At 32.0% G+C, this 20,260-nt stretch overlaps 1 protein-coding gene and 1 non-coding gene across 2 annotated transcripts; one reads left to right on the top strand and one right to left on the bottom strand.

Annotated features, from left to right (window-relative positions):
* The first annotated feature begins 5,975 nt into the window (after positions 1 to 5,975).
* On the top strand, positions 5,976 to 6,048 carry Trnar-ccu. The gene has a single exon. It is a non-coding gene; the product is annotated as a tRNA-Arg (tRNA).
* Positions 6,049 to 14,147: 8,099 nt separating this feature from the next.
* LOC113388501 lies at positions 14,148 to 19,863 on the bottom strand. The gene is made up of 7 exons (XM_026625875.1): positions 19,740 to 19,863; positions 19,119 to 19,271; positions 17,942 to 18,000; positions 16,225 to 16,422; positions 14,841 to 15,023; positions 14,544 to 14,721; positions 14,148 to 14,188 (listed from the first exon to the last, which is right to left on the bottom strand). The coding sequence occupies exons 1-7, from the start codon at positions 19,861 to 19,863 to the stop codon at positions 14,148 to 14,150; spliced, it is 936 nt and encodes a 311-aa protein (XP_026481660.1).
* Positions 19,864 to 20,260: the final 397 nt, after the last annotated feature.

Here is a 20,260-nt window from a genome sequence, read left to right as displayed (position 1 = left end):
GATAGTGTGTTGTTCGTAGACAGGTTGAAGATATAATGGAGTAAAAGACTTTTTAAAAAATATTTTTACCAAGATTCTACACATGTGTGGAACGAATTGCGAATCCTTTGCGCGACGTTTTTATTGTTTTGTGAGAAATTTGGAAATACTATCTAAATAAAAGAGATTTGTGTCGCACATAGTGTTAAGTTCATTCCGTTTATTTACTGTTTTATTGTTGTAAATAGTTAAAAAAAAGGTCCTTCTATAATTCTTTTAATTAAATTTAAATTAATTAAAATAAATTTTGTTCGAATTGTAGTACAGTCGGGTTAGAAAAGTCCATATTGTGTTTTAAAGTATAAATATGCTCCGCAATCATAGTTTTAAATTGTCTCAGATTTTTTGAATTGTTTTTATGTTGTTGTAAACGTTTAATTAAGTTCTGGCTTGTTTCTCCTATGTAAATTAAATTACAATCTAGACAATTTATTTGATAGACGGGATTTCTAAGTCGTTCGATATTAAAAGGGTTTTTGTTTTGGTAAAAATAGTACTAGTCGTTGTACTAAAATTGTTTACAAGTCGTAGTCCAAGTTTATAAAAAAGTTTTTTCCAAGGAACATACAATTCTTTAATGTATGGCAAACATATTACACCAGAATGAGTTTCTGAGTCAGGTTTCCACACATGTGTAAAAAATATTTTTTAAAAAGTCCTTTCTCCATTATATCTTTAACCAGTCTACGAACAACACACTATCCAATTGTGATTTTTTAAATTAATATTTTGTGAAAATATTGTGTAATTACGGGTTTAATGTTTATAATACATAGTGTAGTGCATTACCATATCCTCATACAATGGATTATTAAAATCTTACAATTTAACACTAGGATTAACTAATTGCAAGTACTTTTTACTCTTTATAATTTTTCTTTTCACTCCTATTCAATTGTTTTAGTTTTTAATTTTATTTTTAGTTTCCACTGAATGAAGCAGCTGTGATTATAGCCCAAACGTATGGATTTAAAATAAATTTTTGAAAGAAATTCATGTTTTTTTTTATGTTATGCTCGATTACTAGACTTTGTTAATACATATGTCAACATCAAATTCAGCATCATAATATATATATATATATATATATATATATATATATTTATTTGTACGTGTACTGGCACAACATCAATTCGATAATGAAATTAAACTGTATTGGCATTACATAGACTTAAATGTTTCTGTTATCTAAATAAGATTTTCAAATGAAATGACTCCTAATTAATTAATTAAGAACTCTTACTCGCTGGACGATCCAAAATTAATTTGTTGTCAATTCGTTTTATAGTTAGTAATTACATGTCTGTATCATATTATTATTATTATTATGTTTTTTGGTAATTGTTTTGTATCGACCAGCTCGAGTTCTCAGTTCATTTGTTTGAATTCGACCTTCGATTTGTTGTGATGATAGAAATACCGGATAAATATTTTATGTACCTAAGTATATATATATGATGTATTTGCAAAGTCTCTCAAATATAAGAGAATATGAAGATGAATGACTTTTTTAAAAAAAGTTGTTGTAGTGGTTTATTTACAGAATGGGTGAAGTGTAACTTTTAATATGATTAGCAATGTATAAAATTTTTAATGCAGGAATAGAAAATGACAAAGTAAGAGTTTTCTGAAAATGTTGTGAGTTGTCTGAGGATTTGCAAGTCGTCTGAAGGTGTTGCAAGAGTTGTTTCAGAGTGTTATATGTTGCTTGAAAATGTTGTATAGTGCCTGAAAGTTGTCAACTGTCTGATAGTGTTGACAATTGTCTGATAGTGTTTCAAGTAGTCTGAGAGTGTTGCAAGTTCTTCTAGAGCGTTGTATGTTATCTGAGAGTCTGGCAAGTTGAGTCTTGTCAATTGTCTGAGAATGTTGCAAATCGTCTGATAGTGTTGCAAGTTGCGTCAGAGGGTTGTCAATTGTCTGAGAGTGTTGACAATTATCTGAGAGTGTTGACAATTATCTGAGAGTGTTGCAAGTTGTGTCAGAGTGTTACAAGTCATCTCAGAGTATTTCAAGCTATTCAAGAGTGTTGCAAGCTGTCTGAGACTGTTGCAAGTCGTCTGATAGTGTTGCAAGTTGTCTGATAGTGTTGCAAGTTATCTGAGTGTGTTGCAAGTCGTCTGAGAATGTTGCAAGTCGTCTGAGAGTGTTGCAAATTGTCTGATGATATTGCAGGTCATGTGAGAGTGTTGCAAGTCGTCTGAGAGTGTTGCAAGTCGTCTGAGAGTGTTGCAAGTCGTCTGAGACAGTTGCAAGTCGCCTGAGACAGTTGCAAGTCGCCTGAGACAGTTGCAAGTCGCCTGAGACAGTTGCAAGTCGCCTGAGACAGTTGCAAGTCGCCTGAGACAGTTGCAAGTCGCCTGAGACAGTTGCAAGTCGCCTGAGACAGTTGCAAGTCGCCTGAGACAGTTGCAGGTTGTCTGAGACAGTTGCAAGTCGCCTGAGACAGTTGCAAGTCGTCTGAGACAGTTGCAAGTCGTCTGAGACAGTTGCAAGTCGTCTGAGACAGTTGCAAGTCGTCTGAGACAGTTGCAAGTTGTCTGAGACAGTTGCAAGTCGTCTGAGACAGTTGCAAGTCGCCTTAGACAGTTGCAAGTCGCCTTAGACAGTTGCAAGTCGCCTGAGACAGTTGCAAGTCGCCTGAGACAGTTGCAAGTCGCCTGAGACAGTTGCAAGTCGCCTGAGACAGTTGCAAGTCGCCTGAGAGTGTTGTGGTTGGTCTGAGAGTGTTGCAAGTCGTCTGATAGTGTTGCAAGTCGTCTGATAGTGTTGCAAGTCGTCTGATAGTGTTGCAAGTCGTCTGATAGTGTTGCAAGTCGTCTGATAGTGTTGTAAGTCGTCTGATAGTGTTGTAAGTCGTCTGATAGTGTTGCAAGTTGTCTGATAGTGTTGCAAGTTGTCTGAGAGTGTTGCAAGTCGTCTGAGAATGTTGCAAGTTGTCTGAGTGTGTTGCAAGTCGTCTGAGAGTGTTGCAAGTCGTCTGAGAGTGTTGCAAGTCGTCTGAGAGTGTTGCAAGTTATCTGAGAGTGATGTAAGTTATATAAAAGTGGCCATATTTTGGCTTTAGAATTTTGCTTCTTTTGTACTCTTTCTAAATGGATATTTTGTTACTTTAGATTTCATATTGTTAAAGTATTATCATATTATTATTTTCTTGGTGCCCTGAACGTTTTTCTCCTAGATTTTGCATCGACTATCAACTGGGCTTGACGTTTCAGGAAACCACGAGATGGAGCTTCTTCGTCATCATCAGTTCCTGCATAAAAAACAAATAATTATAAAAGATACATAAATGTCTATAGTTAATGTAAATTTAGATTGAATATTCATATTGATTATTGTTTGAAATATTACAATTGCAATTCAAAATGTCGGTGAACATGCGTGTCTGCTGGTAAGTTTATCTAAAATAATTTTATATATACAAATTACAGTTGTATTCATTTATTTATATCATTTTAACGTTTAATTTGCTCAATATAAGCAATTCTTTTTATTATTTAACTTGTGCAAAAATAAGTTTATTTTTACATCAGGATTTGGGATTGGGCAACACTAATTTAACTTCACGTTTAACTTCACTCATTTAACTATTTTCGTACAAGTGTCAAGTTGTGTTTAATATTTTTAATAGTTTTGGCAATGTTAGTGCTTGATTTTGTGCAAAATAATTCACAAGACTCTTTATAAAGAGATTTGTCGTAAAGAATTTTTATTACTAATATCCGACATGTTTAAATAAAAGTTATTACTATAATTTGTGCAACAAAGTGCTATTTAATACTAGTCCGTTAATAACATAACCTATACGGTGTGTTATGAATTAATTTTTGCACATTTATGTTACAATATGACATTTATACTAATTCAAGTGATTATTCAAATGAGGTTCTACAAAATATGGTGTTTGTGATTTGAAATGCATTAGTTTATATATAAATATTATATTTTGTTATTGCCTAGGATAATAATGTTTGACAGTTGCTACAAAATGGACGCCATTTTGTACAAATTGTAATACTAATTATTTTAAATATTTTCAATTAAATAGTTTTAAGCAAAGGTGATGAATAATTAAGAAAGTTTATATATATTTTAAACTAGTGTGGTATTTTCTATTATTTACCTGCGCTAGCCTTTTCATGTGAAGCAGATCGCACAGGGGGCTTCCTTGTGAAATCTACGAGGTCCGAATAGCTCTTGGGGGGCCCTGTGAATTTTCGTTCTCCCGGTTGCTCCAGGGTCGGCTGCAAATAAGGTAATAAAATTTAATTATTTTCCATATATAATATGAAATTTATACATTTAAAGCAGTGGTTTCCAAGTGTACACCAGGCTACCTCTTTTTTATAAATAAATTGATTATACTTAGAATACTTTTTTTAATAATATTATTTTTCAAATACTCAATGGGTGTTACAATTTATTAATCAGGTTACATAATATAAAAAAAAAGTTTTTTTTTATTTTTTGAGAATTTGAAAATATTAGATTTTTATGAAAATTTCGAAATACATATTCTCAAATTTTTGTAAGAAATCGTTTTTTTTTAATTTCAATATTTTTTTTAACTTTTCAAAATTTAGTTTTTTTTTACAAAATGATGTAAATTTTCTTGAAACTTTGAATTTTTTTAATTTTTAAAATTACGAAACTTTCTGTAAAAGCATATTTTGCACACCATCTACTCAAGCAAAGTGTTTTTTTTAATTAATTCAATCGGATGATCCGTTCTCTCAAAAACTGAATTAACTTTTTTGGCACTTTTTGCCCCGTATCTTCGAAATGGATAGACCTGCCTTTGCCAAAAACTAATCAGCATGTCTCTAGATCAATACAAATTGAATGTTTTTTGAATGATTCAAATCGGTTGATCCGTGTTCCCGAAATCGTCGGCGAAAACTTTATCCGCACACACATACACACACACACACACACGTACATCCATTTTTTTAAGGTGTGCTAAAATATTCCTCCAAAGTTAATTATTAGTTAATTATTCCCGAAGGTGAAATTTGTGTTTTTGCCAAAAAATCCGATTTGCTAATTTTATGTTTTCTCGACGTTTCAAGTCATTCTGAATCGAATGGGACCAACATTTGGAAAAAGTATGTATGTGAGCCGATTTTTAACTAGTTATTTTAATAATTTTGATAGTTATAAAATGATATAAACTTATTTTATATATCTTGCAATGTATGTATTTGTTTTTTTTTATTTGATAATTTTGTATAAAACGGTCAAAACTTATACGAGTAATATATTGAAAACTGTCGAAAATTTAAATGGCGGCACTTTAAATTGACATCTGAATACAATTATTCAAACATGCTTTTATAAACATTATATTGAAATATTCATTTATAAAGATAATTATAAAATGATATAAACATTATTTTTATATTTTCAAATGCACATATTGTTAATTTTGAATAAAATAGTCAAAGATAAATAAAATTTATTACAAATATCGATATATCGAAAACTGTCAAAAATTTAAATGGCGGCACTTTAAATTGACAGCTGAATACAATTATTCAAACCAAATATAAATTTATACATTTATAAAGATAATTATAAAATAATATGTATATTATTTTTATATATTTTCAAATACAATTATTGTTAATTTTAAATAAAGCGGTCGATGTTAAATTAAAATCTATTAATAATATCGATATATCGAGAACTGTCAAAAATTAAAATGGCGGCACTCTGTGCTTTTGACAGCTGATTAAACGAGACAATTAATCCACATCACAACACAATATTAATACACATATTTGTGCATATATTCTTATTTATATATATATATATATGAACAATTAACGAATGGATAATTAATTAATATGTCGAGTCAGGTGTAATTCGCAATCGTTTACAATTCGCGTTCGTCCTGTGCGTTGTCATTGTCGTTTAAGCGTGCGTTGTCGTAAGCCCTTGTGGCCTAATGGATAAGGCATCGGCCTCCTAAGCCGGGGACTGCGGGTTCGAGTCCCGCCAGGGGTATATCTTTTTTTTTAGTTTTATTTATATAGTAAATGGAGATAAGGTTTTGTTAAACATTAAGGAAGGTGTTAAATCTTTTATTTTCATTAAGAAATGGGACAAAAATAATTTACAAATAAAAATTGTTGTTATTTTATATGTTCATTAAGAGTCGATTGGGTCGTTTTAAGATTTTTCAAAACAAAATTTAATACCAATTAACTTTGTTTTCTATTGTCTCTTAAATTACTCTAAAATAACATAGATCTTTTAATAGCCACTAAGGATATTTTTGCAATGTTTACTAAAAAAAAAAAGTTTCAATTTCTCACAACTAGGTGAGAATCTATTTACTATATTATTAACTTCCCGTAGGGTAAGTTATAGTCCAAAAATCGAAATTGAACATTTTTACATATTCACGTTTCATAGGTTTCTGAACATTTTGGCATACTTCAGAAAAAATTGATGAGTGTGTGTATAGATACAATTTTTTGTCCCCGGAGCACGTATTTGTATGATTTAAAAAACATTCGATTCCTATTGATAAGGAGACGTGCTGATTAGTTTTTGGCAAAGGCAGGTCCAGTCGTTACGGAGTTACAGAGCAAAGAGTGCAGAAAATAGAAATCGAGTTTTTAAGAAAACGGGTCATCCGATTTGAATGATTTAAAAATTATTCAAATTGTATTGGTAGGGAGAAGTGGCGATTAGTTTTTGGCAAAGGCAGGTTCAGGCGTTTTGGAGATATCGAGCTAAATGCGGAAAAAATGGCAGTTTTTGAAAGAACTAAGCATCTGATTTGAATGTTGCAAAAAACTTTCTGCTTGGGTTGACAAAACGATTTTTTTGGGAAAAGAAAAACATCTTTTATTTCATTTTTTTTTTTTTTAAATTTTTGAATATATAAAATATTCGGTACTTTCAAAATTTTAATTCAATACGGGAAGTTCCAGCAATTTATATCGATCCACGATGCCATACACCACTAATCTTTATTTTGCATTTATCTTTTATCATCAAAAAGCTAAACTAACGTATTAGGCGATGAATTGTACAAAGCATAATCGTCTTAACGGGGTTATAATCTTCTTCTTGAATTAGTATCAGAAATTTTTTAACAACTTTTTAGAAGGCAACCTAACGATTTTCTATCCATATTTGATATTTGTCATTATTATATTATGTTTAATACCCATTGTTTTTCTTTCATTTATTTTTACTAGATCTAATTGTAAGAGAAAACAAATATCTTGATACTGCCACTGCTTGATATCAGGTTGCCCCGAAACCGTATGGTTACAACGCCAAACCTCTTACAACAGAGCCACGGCAAGTCTTCAAGGTTCTAAACATTCTTGCAATTAACTATGTTTACTTTTAAACATATTCAGATTTATAATTTTAAGTCAAAATGAAAGTAACTACTACTTGATATCAGGTTGTTCTTAAAACTTGTTATTGCAAGACCAATGCTTTTACTACTTAGCCACGGCAAGTATTTTACATATAAACAAGCAAGGAACAATGTTAAGATACTGCACCATCTAAAATTTTGTTATGATAACATTATTCCTTGCTTTGTTTATAAGTAAAATACGCCTGATCACACAGCAAATAGATAGACATTTCATAATTTTCAATACCAAGAACAAGCGTAAGAGAGCGTTGCCATGACGACACAATTTTATGAGCCAGAAATGTTAAGAATGAGAAAGTTTAAAGCTTGGAAAAAAAATTTCTTTTCTTGAAGAAGAAAATAAATGATACTCCCATATCCTGCACCTGCCTTTATCAGTGACTTTATCAGTGTCTACTATATAATCCTTAACTTAACAATATAATTATCCTTTTCTCACCTTATTATCTGCTTCTGCTACAATCTTCTCACTATCTAACTCTTCCTCCTCCAAAGAGAACGTGCCGACCTCCAAAGCGTCGGAGCAGGCCTCGTGCGTCCTCAGCAGCAAACATTTGAAATCGGATAGCATCTGCTCCAAATTTTGGAGCAGGAGACGCTCTTGGTGCAGTAGATCTGCTTTTTGATCATCCGTCTGATAAAAGATAAAGGATAACAATTATAAATACTTGTGACTTAGTCGAAGATTACTTTTGGAGGAGGAGAAATTTTAAATATATTACCAAGGAGGAAAAAACCTTTAAAAATCCTTAAAATCGATCATGTGATTAATGGAGGGTCTCTTGTTCTGTAATTTTATAGTAAAGAACTAAAGAAATCCATTGGATGGATTTTTTTTCTTAAGGTACTTAGGATAAATTAGGAGAGAAGTTTGCATTAGGATGAGTTTGCTCTAATTTTTTATATTAATTTTTAACATTATATAAGTAAAGTGTTGTAGATTCTCTATTGTTATTTTATTTTGCTAATTTACCTGCTGCAGAAATGGCCCTGCTTCATAAACAGGAGTTGTCTTCTCCGAAACCGGTGTGGAAGGGTCCGAAAACTGCTGCATTCTGTACCAATGATAAAAATTATAAACTAATTTTTCATAGTTAATGAATTTGTATTTTAATTGTCCTAATTTTGGGTAATCTTGTTTTCTCATCTTGTCATGAATTATTAGATGATTGCATTTCAAGACATGTCACAAAGTGTATTCTCGTTTGCTTACAAAAAACCTAAGGTAAAGTAAGACTAGCTGTAAGTGGAATTCTGTCTTAAGGCAATTAAGGCATCGTGCCTTAAGGCAAATTGCTGGAACTTTCCGTACCAAAAATTATTATTTTTTTAAAAACGATTAACATTTTTGAAAAAAAATTACTTTGAAAAAATAAGATTTTTGAGAAACTATAAATTGGACAAAAAATTACTTTTTTTTTAAAAAAAAAATTAAAAAAAAATTTTTTTTTTCTTTATTTTGACATATGTGCATATGTCTAATGATCATTTTTGACCGCCAAATGGCTTATTTTTTTACTTTTTCCTCCATATCTCCGAAACCGCTAGACCTACCTTCATGAAAATTTTATCGATACAATCTTCATCTTATCAATACAAGTGAAATGTTTTTTGAATTATTCAAATCGGACGCTCCGTTCTCTTAAAAACTGAGTTACCGTTTTCGGCACTTTTTGCCCCGTATCTTCGGAAAGGCTAGACCTGCCTTCGCCAAAAACTAATCAGCACGTCTCCTTATCAATACGAATCAAATGTTTTTTGAATTATTCAAATCGGTTGATCCGTGTTCCCGAAATCGTCGACGAAAATTTGTATCCGCACATACATACACACACGTACATACATACATACACACATACATACTACGCGCACACACACACACACACATACTACGCGCACACACACACACACATACATCCATTTTTTCTAAGGTATGCCAAAATGTTCAGAAACTTCTGAATCGTAGAGATATATAAAAATTTTCATTTTTGATTTTTTTGCGATTACTATAATTTGCCCTACGGGAAGTTAATAATATCGTTAAGACTATTATAGAATCTGAAAGTACCCAATTTTTTGGTTTTGCTTGCTTATCTTTCTATAAGATAAAACAATCTAGCTTATCCGAGAATAGTCCATTTAGAAGCTATGTTTCGGTAAAATGACCATAACATAGCATTGTCATGGCAACAGCTGTGGAAATGCAATGAATTTGTTGTGCAGTCAGGCGTGTTTAATATAGAACCTAGACTAGAAAACGCACAAATGACGAAAAAACAATGTTATCATAATTGCATCTTTGTGTTATGGCTTAATAACATATAAATAAAGTTGCATTTTATGTGTAAAACGCCTGATCACACAGCAAATATATAGCATTTGCACAGATTTTAGTACCAAAAAGAAGCGTTGCCATAACAAATCTATGTTATGGTCTATTTCTTCGGAGAATTGGCTCTTTAATGTCCATGTCTCTCACTTTTTACATTTTTATTAAGCTGAAAGCCAATAACAATGTCACATTCAACTGTATTTTCCAAAAATCGATTAAAATTAGTCACATATCTTACCTCAATGTAAGTTTTCCGATCGCTTCACGAATAACTCTTATTATATCCAAAGATCTTCGAAATTCCGACATTTTTGTCTCGTACTCGGCGTCCAATTCGCTTATCCTAATAGTTGTCTTCTCCAACTCTTCTTCACTCCTGAAAAAATAAAAAATAATGAAACAAGTTTGAATTTTTTGAAGTAAAACTTCTTTAGGCTCGTCTAGGGAGTAAATCTGTGGAAAAGCAACGGAAATACGTTACGCCCGGACTGTTCGTCATACGCTCTCGATGAGATCATTTCTATACGGGTCGATTGTGATTGGCCATCGTAAAATTTCAATTATTTATTTAATTATAGTAAAAAATTAAAACAAATGAGACATTTGTGCCGTGTACTTAACGTTAGTTTATTAATTAGAAATTATTTCTATATTATTCGTAGTTTCTATAAATCTTTAAAGTTATTATAATGGAAAATATTTTTAGGCAAGGCAGATATTACAGCTGTTCAAAGAATGAGACTGTATCGCCAGCGAAAAAATAAAAAAAATACAAGCAGTCAATTAATGTATGTTAATTTTAATTACATGAAGTTCTTCAAACATAATTATTGCATGATGAGTGAAGTTGCGAAAACAATATTTGTTTAGGCGTTGTTTAACATAATCCACTGTATTGACGAATATTATAGAATTTATTAATCACCAATTATTTCACTTCTTCAATAAAGATTCAAGTCCTAAATGCTAATTACAATGACAAACCGATCATGTCGTATTTATGAGTATGATTTTAATTACTTTATTGTTTTCAAATATTTTAAATATTTTTAATGCAATCATAAATATATAATTTATAATTTATCATTATATAAATATGTATAATGGTCGACACTAATAAATGTGTGCATCACGAGTGTTACCATATTACTAATAAACATTGTTCAGAATTGTTATATGATGTATTTATTTTTACTTTAATGTCATCAGTAGCGAATAAGTTTTACTTCAATCACGTGTGAACCTTACGCGCACTCTTTTTTTATTACGCGAGTGAGATGAAAGATATTACGTACGGAGAGAGAAAGAGACAGCTATACAATTTGAGCGAAAGAGAGCGAAGGATGCAAAACAGAGAGAAAATATCGCTATTGATATTGACTTCACATCATTGGAGCGAAAGAGAACGACTTATGCGCAACTTTGTAGAGTGACAGAGTAAGATATATGAACGGCAGATATATCACTCGTGTTAGCAAAATTTATCATTTTCACCTTTGTTATAAATAAATTTCAAATGTTTCATATATATTTGAATATATGTACAAAACATTGTGGAGCAAATTTGCTCCAAATTAGGTTAAATGTGCCATGACATTTGCAATATAGAAACAAAAGAATGTATTAAATTATTATTATAGATCGATGTCTAATAAATCATCGTAGAATAGTAAAGTAATGAGTTTTAATTAAATATACATTTAGTTATTTATGGAATGCACTCCACATTGTGCACTTAAATATAATTATAGAATAAAATTCAATAAGACTCTCGTTACACTAATCTTTTTTTCTTTAATTTCGTTTTACTTTTTTACTTTAATTTCACTTTAATTTTATAATATTTTTATTTAATTTCTTTTACTCACGCGTCTCGGGTGCTGGCATCGTCAGTGCACTTGAATGCCTCCAACCGAGCCAATTTCTGCTCCCGTTTCTGCTCCAATTTTTGCTTGTCTGCTTCGGCGTCTCGGCGCAAACGGAGCAGACGTTCCGAAGATTGGCGTTGGGCTTCGAATCTTGCCAAAACTTCTTCGGTACTGGTAGCACCTGGATAAAAAATAAATGTTGAAGAATGGAGAATCTGGAAGATTATCGGACTGATTCTGCCGCATAACAGACATATGTTATGGCAAGGCCATGTTACGCTCCAACTTCCATACATTATGCTAATAAATTTTACTGAATACTGTCAAAATGTCATGTATTTGCTGTGCATTCAGGCGTTTTACACATAAACTGCAAAGTCACTCGTATGTTCTGAAGCTGGGTCAGAAAGACCCTGTTGTCTAAGATCGTTGTGCCATTTCTAGGTTCAGTTTTCTATCTGACAATCTGAGAAATACGCCGGACTGCACAGCAACCACATGGCTTTTGTCAATATTTAGTATGGAAAGCTCTTCATAACATGGCCTTGCCATAACATTTATGTTCATTACCGGTGGCGTCTTTTAAAACTTGGAACAACTTTTCTAGACGTTCGTCCTCCTCGTTCTGCTGCTGGTCAGCACGCTGCTGCTGTTGCCCGTTTTCAGTTTCGCTATCTTGATGTTGCAGCAGTCTGCTCCCACCGGCTAAAAAATTAATAATAAATAGGGAATAAGATATTGTAAATTTTACGTTGCACTTGCAACCATAAAGTTTCAAGACAACCTGTTATCAAGCAGTAGTGACTTCCATTTTGACTTAAAATTATAAATCTAAATATGTTTAAAAGTCATAGTTCTTTTTTAGTATTGCTAAACATAAGTCGCTATGAACTTGAAATTGCAACAAGATTCAGAAATATATATATTATATATTAGAAATTTTACGTTGCACTTGCAACCATAAAGTTTCAGGACAACCTGTTATCAAGCAGTAGTGACTTCCATTCTTACTTAAAATTATAAATATGTTTAAAAGTAAATATAGTTTTAGTATTGCTAAACATAAATCGCTATGAACACGAAAGTGCAACAAGGTTCAGAATGTTGAAGACTTGCCGTGGCTCTGTAGTAGGTGGGTTGGTCTTGCAACCTTAAGGTTCTGAGGCAGCCTGATAACAAGCAGCAGCAATATCAAGAATTTTGTTTTATCAATATATTGTAAATTAAATTGAGAAGAATATAATTCGAATTTCCAAAACGGGTTCCAAATTTTAAAAATATTAATCCGGAAAATCAAATTGTCATGTAAAGTGGATAAAACGAATGCCATTCATAAAACACTTGCCAAGTCATCAACTCTATAATATACATTTTTTAATGTAGTCAGTATTACAGAAATATAGTGGTAAGAAAAGATTTTGCCTGTCCTGGATAATTTTGTTCCAATTGGCAAATTTTTTGATTATCATTTTTGAAGTAAAACTTCTTTAGGCGCGACTAGGGTGTAAATCCGTACAAATGCAATGGAAATAGCGTTACGCCAGAACTGTGCGTCATTCGCTCTCGATGAAATCATTTCTATACGGGTCGATTGTGATTAGTCGTCGTGTATGTGAATAGAGATCTTTCGTTGTATGCGTACCGGCATCAACGTTGTATGTGTACCGATATCAACAAGGAATTCGGCATAGATAAATAAATATTTTAAAGTTACATCGCAGTACAAATCTTGATTTAATGAAAAAACGCCTGAATCAGAAGAATATTTTACTCTGTTCCTTGAAAATGATAAAACAAATTAAAGATTTGTGCCGTGTACTAAACGTAAGTTTATTGATTAGAAATTATTTATATATTATTCGTAGTTTCTGTAAATCTTTGAAGTTATTAAAATGTAAAATATTGTTTATGCAAGACAGATATTACAGCAGTTCAAAGAATGAGATTATATCGCCAGCGAAAAAGTAAAAAAAATGCAAGCAGTCAATGAATGTATGTTAATTTTAATTACATGAAGTTCTTTAAGCACAATTATTACATGATGAGTGAAGTTGCGAAAACAGTATTTGTTTAGGCGTCGTTTAACATAATTCACTGTGTGAACGAATATTATAGAATTTATTAATCAGCAATTACTTCATTTTTCTAATGAAGGTTCGAGTACAAAATGCTAATTACAATAACAAACCGATCATGTCATATTTGAAGAATGACTTTAATTACATTATTGTTTTTAAATATTATACATATTTTTAATGCTATTATAATTATAAAATTTATAATTTATCATTATATAAATGTGTATAATGGTCGCGACACTAATAAATGTGTGCATCACGAGTGTTACCATATTACTAATAAACATTATTCAAAATTGTTATATGACGTATTTATCTTTAACTTAAATGCCATCTTGTACAGTAGCAAATAAGTTTTACTTCAATCGCGTATGACCCAACTCTTTTGTTTTAAATTACAAACTTCCATATTACAAGGAATTTTAATAGTTGTTTTTGCAAGGCATTCCAGTAGCATTTCGTTCTGGATGCGACATATTAAGATAAAACATTTTTATATACAGCTATATAACCAGGAAAGGCGATTTTTACTTGGGATTATATTTGGAATCTACACCTTCAAGTGGAAATTTGATGTCATGCTGCTTGATATCAAGCTGACCGGGAATAGTTTTTACTAGGTCATATCCAGGTTTCTAACAAGATAGTAGAGAGCCCATGGTTTTTCACTACAATGTAAACGTGTCAAAACATCCACATTATTCACTCATTCCATTTTTGTTAAAAAGTCGTGGACTATAGTCCATGGTTTTACACGATTCAACACATCTACATTTTTCACTCACTTCAATCTCTAGTGTTTAGTTATTTTCTTTTACCTGCTGGAAAAATGGTACGTTCCAATCTCTCCAATTGTAATTTTCTCTGCTGCACTTGACCACGTAACTCTTCCGTCTTTTTGCTCCTAGCGCTTGCTGCACGAGCTGCTCCTTGCTCCCTGGCGTGGAGCAGTGCTCTTGTCTTGTCTCGGAGGCGAGCCGCTTGGGTATAAGCATTCTAGATAAAAAAAAAACAATATTATCAAGGTTTTTGCTAAATATAACAAATGGAATTTTTTCCAATTTCCTGTTTTAATTTTTTTTATTTAGAGTGTAGCAGGATTATTTCCTAGTTACCTGCAGTTTTTCTATCTCCTTCGACATTTCCTGCCACTGCTCCTTGGCCTGTTGCAAACGCACATCGTGTGAAGCCCTGTCCTGCTGCAGGGCCAAACGCATCCTTCGATACTCTCGTCGGACGTGTTCGCTCTCGAATCGAAGCACTCGGGCTCTTTCGGCACGGTTTTCTAACGAAGCTTGCTGAAAGGGAAATAGATTGAGGATATAGATTATAAGGGTTTTATATAATATAATAATAATAAGCTGTTTTTAACTTTCTACTAGTTAACTATGTTGGTTTTTATATAATGCAACCCAAATTGGTGTCATATCTCTATATGATGAATTTTATTATTACAATTACAGTAATGATGATGAATTTTTTGAAGTAAAACTTCTTTAGGCGCGACATGGGTGTAAAGTAATCGCTTGCATGATTCGCGCTTACGACGCTAGTAAGCGCAGCTATCTCAATTATTCGAAATGTCAAATCATATGTCAAAAACAAAACAAAATGTGTCGACTCTCACTTGAGTTTTGTATTTAGCTCGTAGTCTCTAAACATTTTTTGAAGTAAAACTTCTTTAGGCGCGACATGCGTTAGCAGTATAATTCGTGAGTTAATAAAAATGTCAGGATCGGAAGAATATTTTATCCCGTCCCCCATAAATAATTGTAGTGCAAATGATCGCAAATAAATAATAAAACTAAGGAAAAAAATCTGCGCCGCGTAAGAAATGATAGCTTTGGCTATGTATGTTTTGTGTGTGATTGATTGACTTTGGCTTCAAAGTGGCTTAGAAATATCAAATGATGCTCAAAAACAAATTCTTAATAATGGTTTTCTGAATATTGATTCAAATAATCAGGTTGGATGTCAAACTTGTCGAAAGATATTAAATTCGGGTAACATTCCCACTTTGTGTAAATTTAACGGGTTTGTATTTCCACCTATACCAATTTATCTACCCAAAACTAGATACTGTATCTGAAAGGTTAATTTCACCTAGGTTGTGTTTCATGCAAATTAGACGATTGCGACATGCAAATGGACAATTTGGAATGTTTGGCCAAATTATAAATATGCCTGTTGACATTAATTATATGGTTAATTTATTACCTCGTAATATTGATGATGATCATTGCATTAACGTTCACATAAAAAAGAAAATGATTCATAGATCAAGCTATGTGCAGGGCTTGATAAATAAAACAAATATAAAAGTATGGCTTCAATTTGTTAGGCAAGACGGATATTACAGCTGTTCAAGGAATGAAATTATGTCGTCAGCGAAAACGTAAAAAAATACAAACAGTAAATGAATGTATGTAGTAAATGAAATAAGTTTTACTTCAATCGCGTGTGATCCTTACGCGCACTCTTTTTTGTTATTATTATTACCTTAAGTTTGTCGTTTTTCTCTCCGCCTCCTGCTCCGGCACTGGCCGGAGGTTCCGGAATTCCGTTCCCGGCGTGACTGAGCGCCACTGCTTCCCGGAACCGCCGAGCAAGTGCTGCCATCTCTTTACGCCTGCGACGCCTCAGATCCCGGAGCAGGTCTAAGCGCTTTCTTAGTTCGGTTTCTTTTAAATCTGCAGCCTTTAATAATAATAATAATAATAAAAATTGTGCGCAAAGGTTCACACGCGATTGAAGTAAAACTTAATTGCTACTGTACAAGATGGCATTCAAGTAAAAATATATACATCATATAACAATTTTGAGCTAATGTTTATTAGTAATATAGTAACACTCCCGATGCACACATTTATTAGTGTCTCAATCATTATACACTTTTTTATAATGATAAAATATAAATTATGTATTTATAATAGCATTAAAAATATTTATAATGTTTAAAAACAATAATGTAACTAAAGTCATACTTCAAATACGACATGATCGGTTTGTCATTGTAATTAGCATTTAGGACTCGAACCTTCATTAGTGAAATTATGTAATTTCTGATTGATAAATTCTTTAACACAGTGGATTATGTTAAACAACGCCTAAACAAATATTGTTTTTGCAACTTCACTTATCATGTAATAATTGTGTTTGAAGAACTTCATGTAATTAAAATTAACATACATTCATTGACTGCTTGTATTTTTTTTACTTTTTCGCTGGCGATATAATCTCATTCTTTGAACAGCTGTAATATCTGTTTTGCCTAAAATATATTTTCCATTTAATACAACGACTCTATTCACATACGCGACGACTAATCACAATCGACCCGTATAGAAATGATATCATCGAGAGCGAATGATGAATCATTGGCACTCGACTCTTATTTAATCTCATCTGTCGTAACGCACTTCTGCTGCATTTGTACGGATTTGCACCCTAGTCGCGCCTAAAGAAGTTTTACTTCAATAATAATGTTACTGTTTTTGCTTAAGGTCAAGTTCAAAGCATCGCATTAATTTTACTTTTTTCCCCCTTCGTGGTTTATAGTTTAATTTTTACTTCTCGAACTTGTGCTGCCGCACTTTATTTCTAGTCTTTTTATTGAAGTAGTACTTCTTTAGACGCGAATATGGGGTAATTCTACGATATGAACTGACATTAGAGACGGAATTTTCTTTTTATTCTGATTCATCATTGGCCGATGACGTCATTTAAGTAGAGTTGATGCTATTGGTTATTTGATGTTTCAAAACAAGCAAATTGATATATTTGTTTAAATTAATGACAAATAGAGGAAAAACTTTAGGAAGAACAATTCTCAACCGAACAGTCATGATGAAATAGAAATGTTAAGATTTTTTTTTCATCTTTTCTTTTTTAAATACAATCATATCCAGTAGTTCGTTATTATTATAAATTAATATATTTGAATAATGGCTCTGTGCGGATTAGAGACATGGACTCTAAAGAAAAACGAAAGAATAAACTACCAACTATCAATGTTATAATATGACAATTACTTCTCTACTAGCAACTAAGCATCAATTCGAGAAATAAAAAGTGAACTATAAGCAAAGAATGGTAAATAGCCAAATCAAATGTGATGTTTTCACACCGTGGACTACTGACAATAATAATAATATAAACACGTCAATATTTTATTATTAATTAATTGATGATAACCAATAATAAAAATTTTACAAACCTGCAAAGCTTCTTCACAAGTCTTATCCTTAACTGGAATATCGCACTTGCCGACAGGACCTAAAAAAGAATATTTTACCAATTATCTATAAATTAGCTTTATATCTACTATATATTTCACCAATTATCTTGGATATCATCTAGTTGCTTGTATTATTTATTACAATGTATTTAATATGTATATTAGGGTTGTTCTTAATATGGACTTTTTTGAATTTTTTTGCTCCCAAAGGCTCAAATGTTTCCAAAGTAATAAAGAAAAAGTCTCTAAAAGTTTTAGCTCTTAATATTAACATTTAGATAGTCCGCAATTCAATTACAAATTTCGTATATTTATTATTGACATACATCATTAAGTAAATTCTTGCGCCATCTGTGATAGCATCTGTGAACTAAAACATTATGATACCAAAAAATACTTATAAATCACTTAACCTCTAATTAAATCCATGTGGGCTGTTTAACGAAATATTTATTCATCAAGGCATTAAAATTAATTCTGCAGCAAAATATTTATTCAATGGTGATGTTGACACTCAAATTTTAAATGATAAATTGCCATCAAAACTACAAGTCTGCTATCACAGATGGCACAAGAATTTACTTAATAATAAATGTATGAAACTTTTAATTGAATTGCGGACTATCTTAATGTTAATATCAAGAGCTCAAAATTTTTAGAGATTTTTTTTAAATTAATTTGGAAGCATTCGAGCCCTTGGGAGCAAAGAAATTCAAAAATGTCCATATTAAGGATCACTCTAATGTAGATATAGTGCAGTAAACGGAGCGTTTTAGGTCTGAATTTTATTACTGTGCTCCGAATTGCATGAAAATTTGGAATTAGGTTCATCTTACTCTCAAGTTCATAACAATTCGGGTTCCGGAGGGATGACACCCTTTCTCAATAGTGTAATTACAATATACTTATAATTAGTTCTTCTATCGATTTCTGACGTTATTTTGAAAAAAGTAATTACACAATTGAGAGGGGGTGTCATCCCCCCCGGGGGTTGATGGCGCAACCCGAATTGTTTTCACTTTTAAACTTGAGGGTAAGATGAACCTAATTCCAAAATTTCATTCAATTCGGAGCACAGTAAAAAAATTCAGAAGTTATATCCTTTTACCTCTCCGTTTACTGCATTAATATATATATTCGTTATATTTTTACTTACATTTTGATGCAAAAACGTCTTCTGCACCTCCTCTCCTGGTGGCCTTAATCCTGGCCTTTAATTCAACGATTTTCCTCTTCAGTCTGGTCACCTTGTTTTTGATTGCCCTTTTAGTCACATCGGCCTCCTCGAAATGGGCCTTACGTTGACCCTCTGGGTAAAAGAAATATGAAAACAATAAATAGTACAAAAATAACATACAACTCACTAAATTTTATAAATAAACCACTTGTCATGGTCCTATAATATTTTATAGAAATCATTCTTCATGTAAAATCTGCTTTATCAAAATTTCGTATTAGTAAACCTGAGGTTCTTCTTGTTAGTCTCTTGTTTTTCTATTATTTTACTTACGTTTAACGTGTAAACATTGTCGTTTAACGTGTAAACATGCAAAAAAAAATTGAAAATGAAGTAAAATAAGTCATTCTGATATCTTACAGTAAGATAAAAGACCGAACACAAAGAAGTTTCAATTAGGTAAAAATACTTTTATATTGAATAGATTATGAAACTTAACATAACCAGTTCACCAAGGATTGAGATAGGAGAAAAATCTTGACCAATAATAATTTGATTTTTCTATCATGCAATGTTACTTATTAATATTTTATCATTCACCTGAGAGTTGTATCTTTTTCTTGATCTCCAGAATTTTCTTATTGACCAAATTCAAAGGGCTGTCCTCGTCTTCACCATCGGATTCGTATCTAGGGCGTCCGCCCTTTTGCTGCACCGCCGTCATTCTTATAATTGTGCCAACTTTGTCCTTTTGTCATAAAATCCTGTAACTAAATTGAAAAGTTATATTATGTTCATTTAAATTATTTAGTTATTATTTTTGTACGACGAGCTCTCAAATTATTTTTACAGCCAATCATCTGCTGTCAGTAATATCTATATTATCACAGGCCCAGTTTTAGACAATTTAAATCCAGTAATACCCCGCTTAACGCCGTTTTGTTTAGCGTGGTTTCGGTTTAGCGCTTTTTTATTCAAGTCAAGCTCTGCAACTAGAATTACCCGTTTTAGAAATAATATAGAGGAAATAGATAAACAACTATCTATATGGCTTGACGACGAATTTTACTGCAATATGCCATCAAGCCAATATTCCCTCAACCCTAATATTTCCATGTAAA

This window comes from Ctenocephalides felis, unplaced genomic scaffold (assembly GCF_003426905.1).
Source record: "Ctenocephalides felis isolate EL2017-DRISC unplaced genomic scaffold, ASM342690v1 CF-g0.4_SCAFFOLD_03572, whole genome shotgun sequence".
NCBI classification, from domain to species: Eukaryota; Metazoa; Arthropoda; class Insecta; order Siphonaptera; family Pulicidae; genus Ctenocephalides; species Ctenocephalides felis.
The sequence above is the reverse complement of the archived record's forward strand: the minus strand, read 5'-3'. Positions and strand labels throughout refer to the sequence as shown.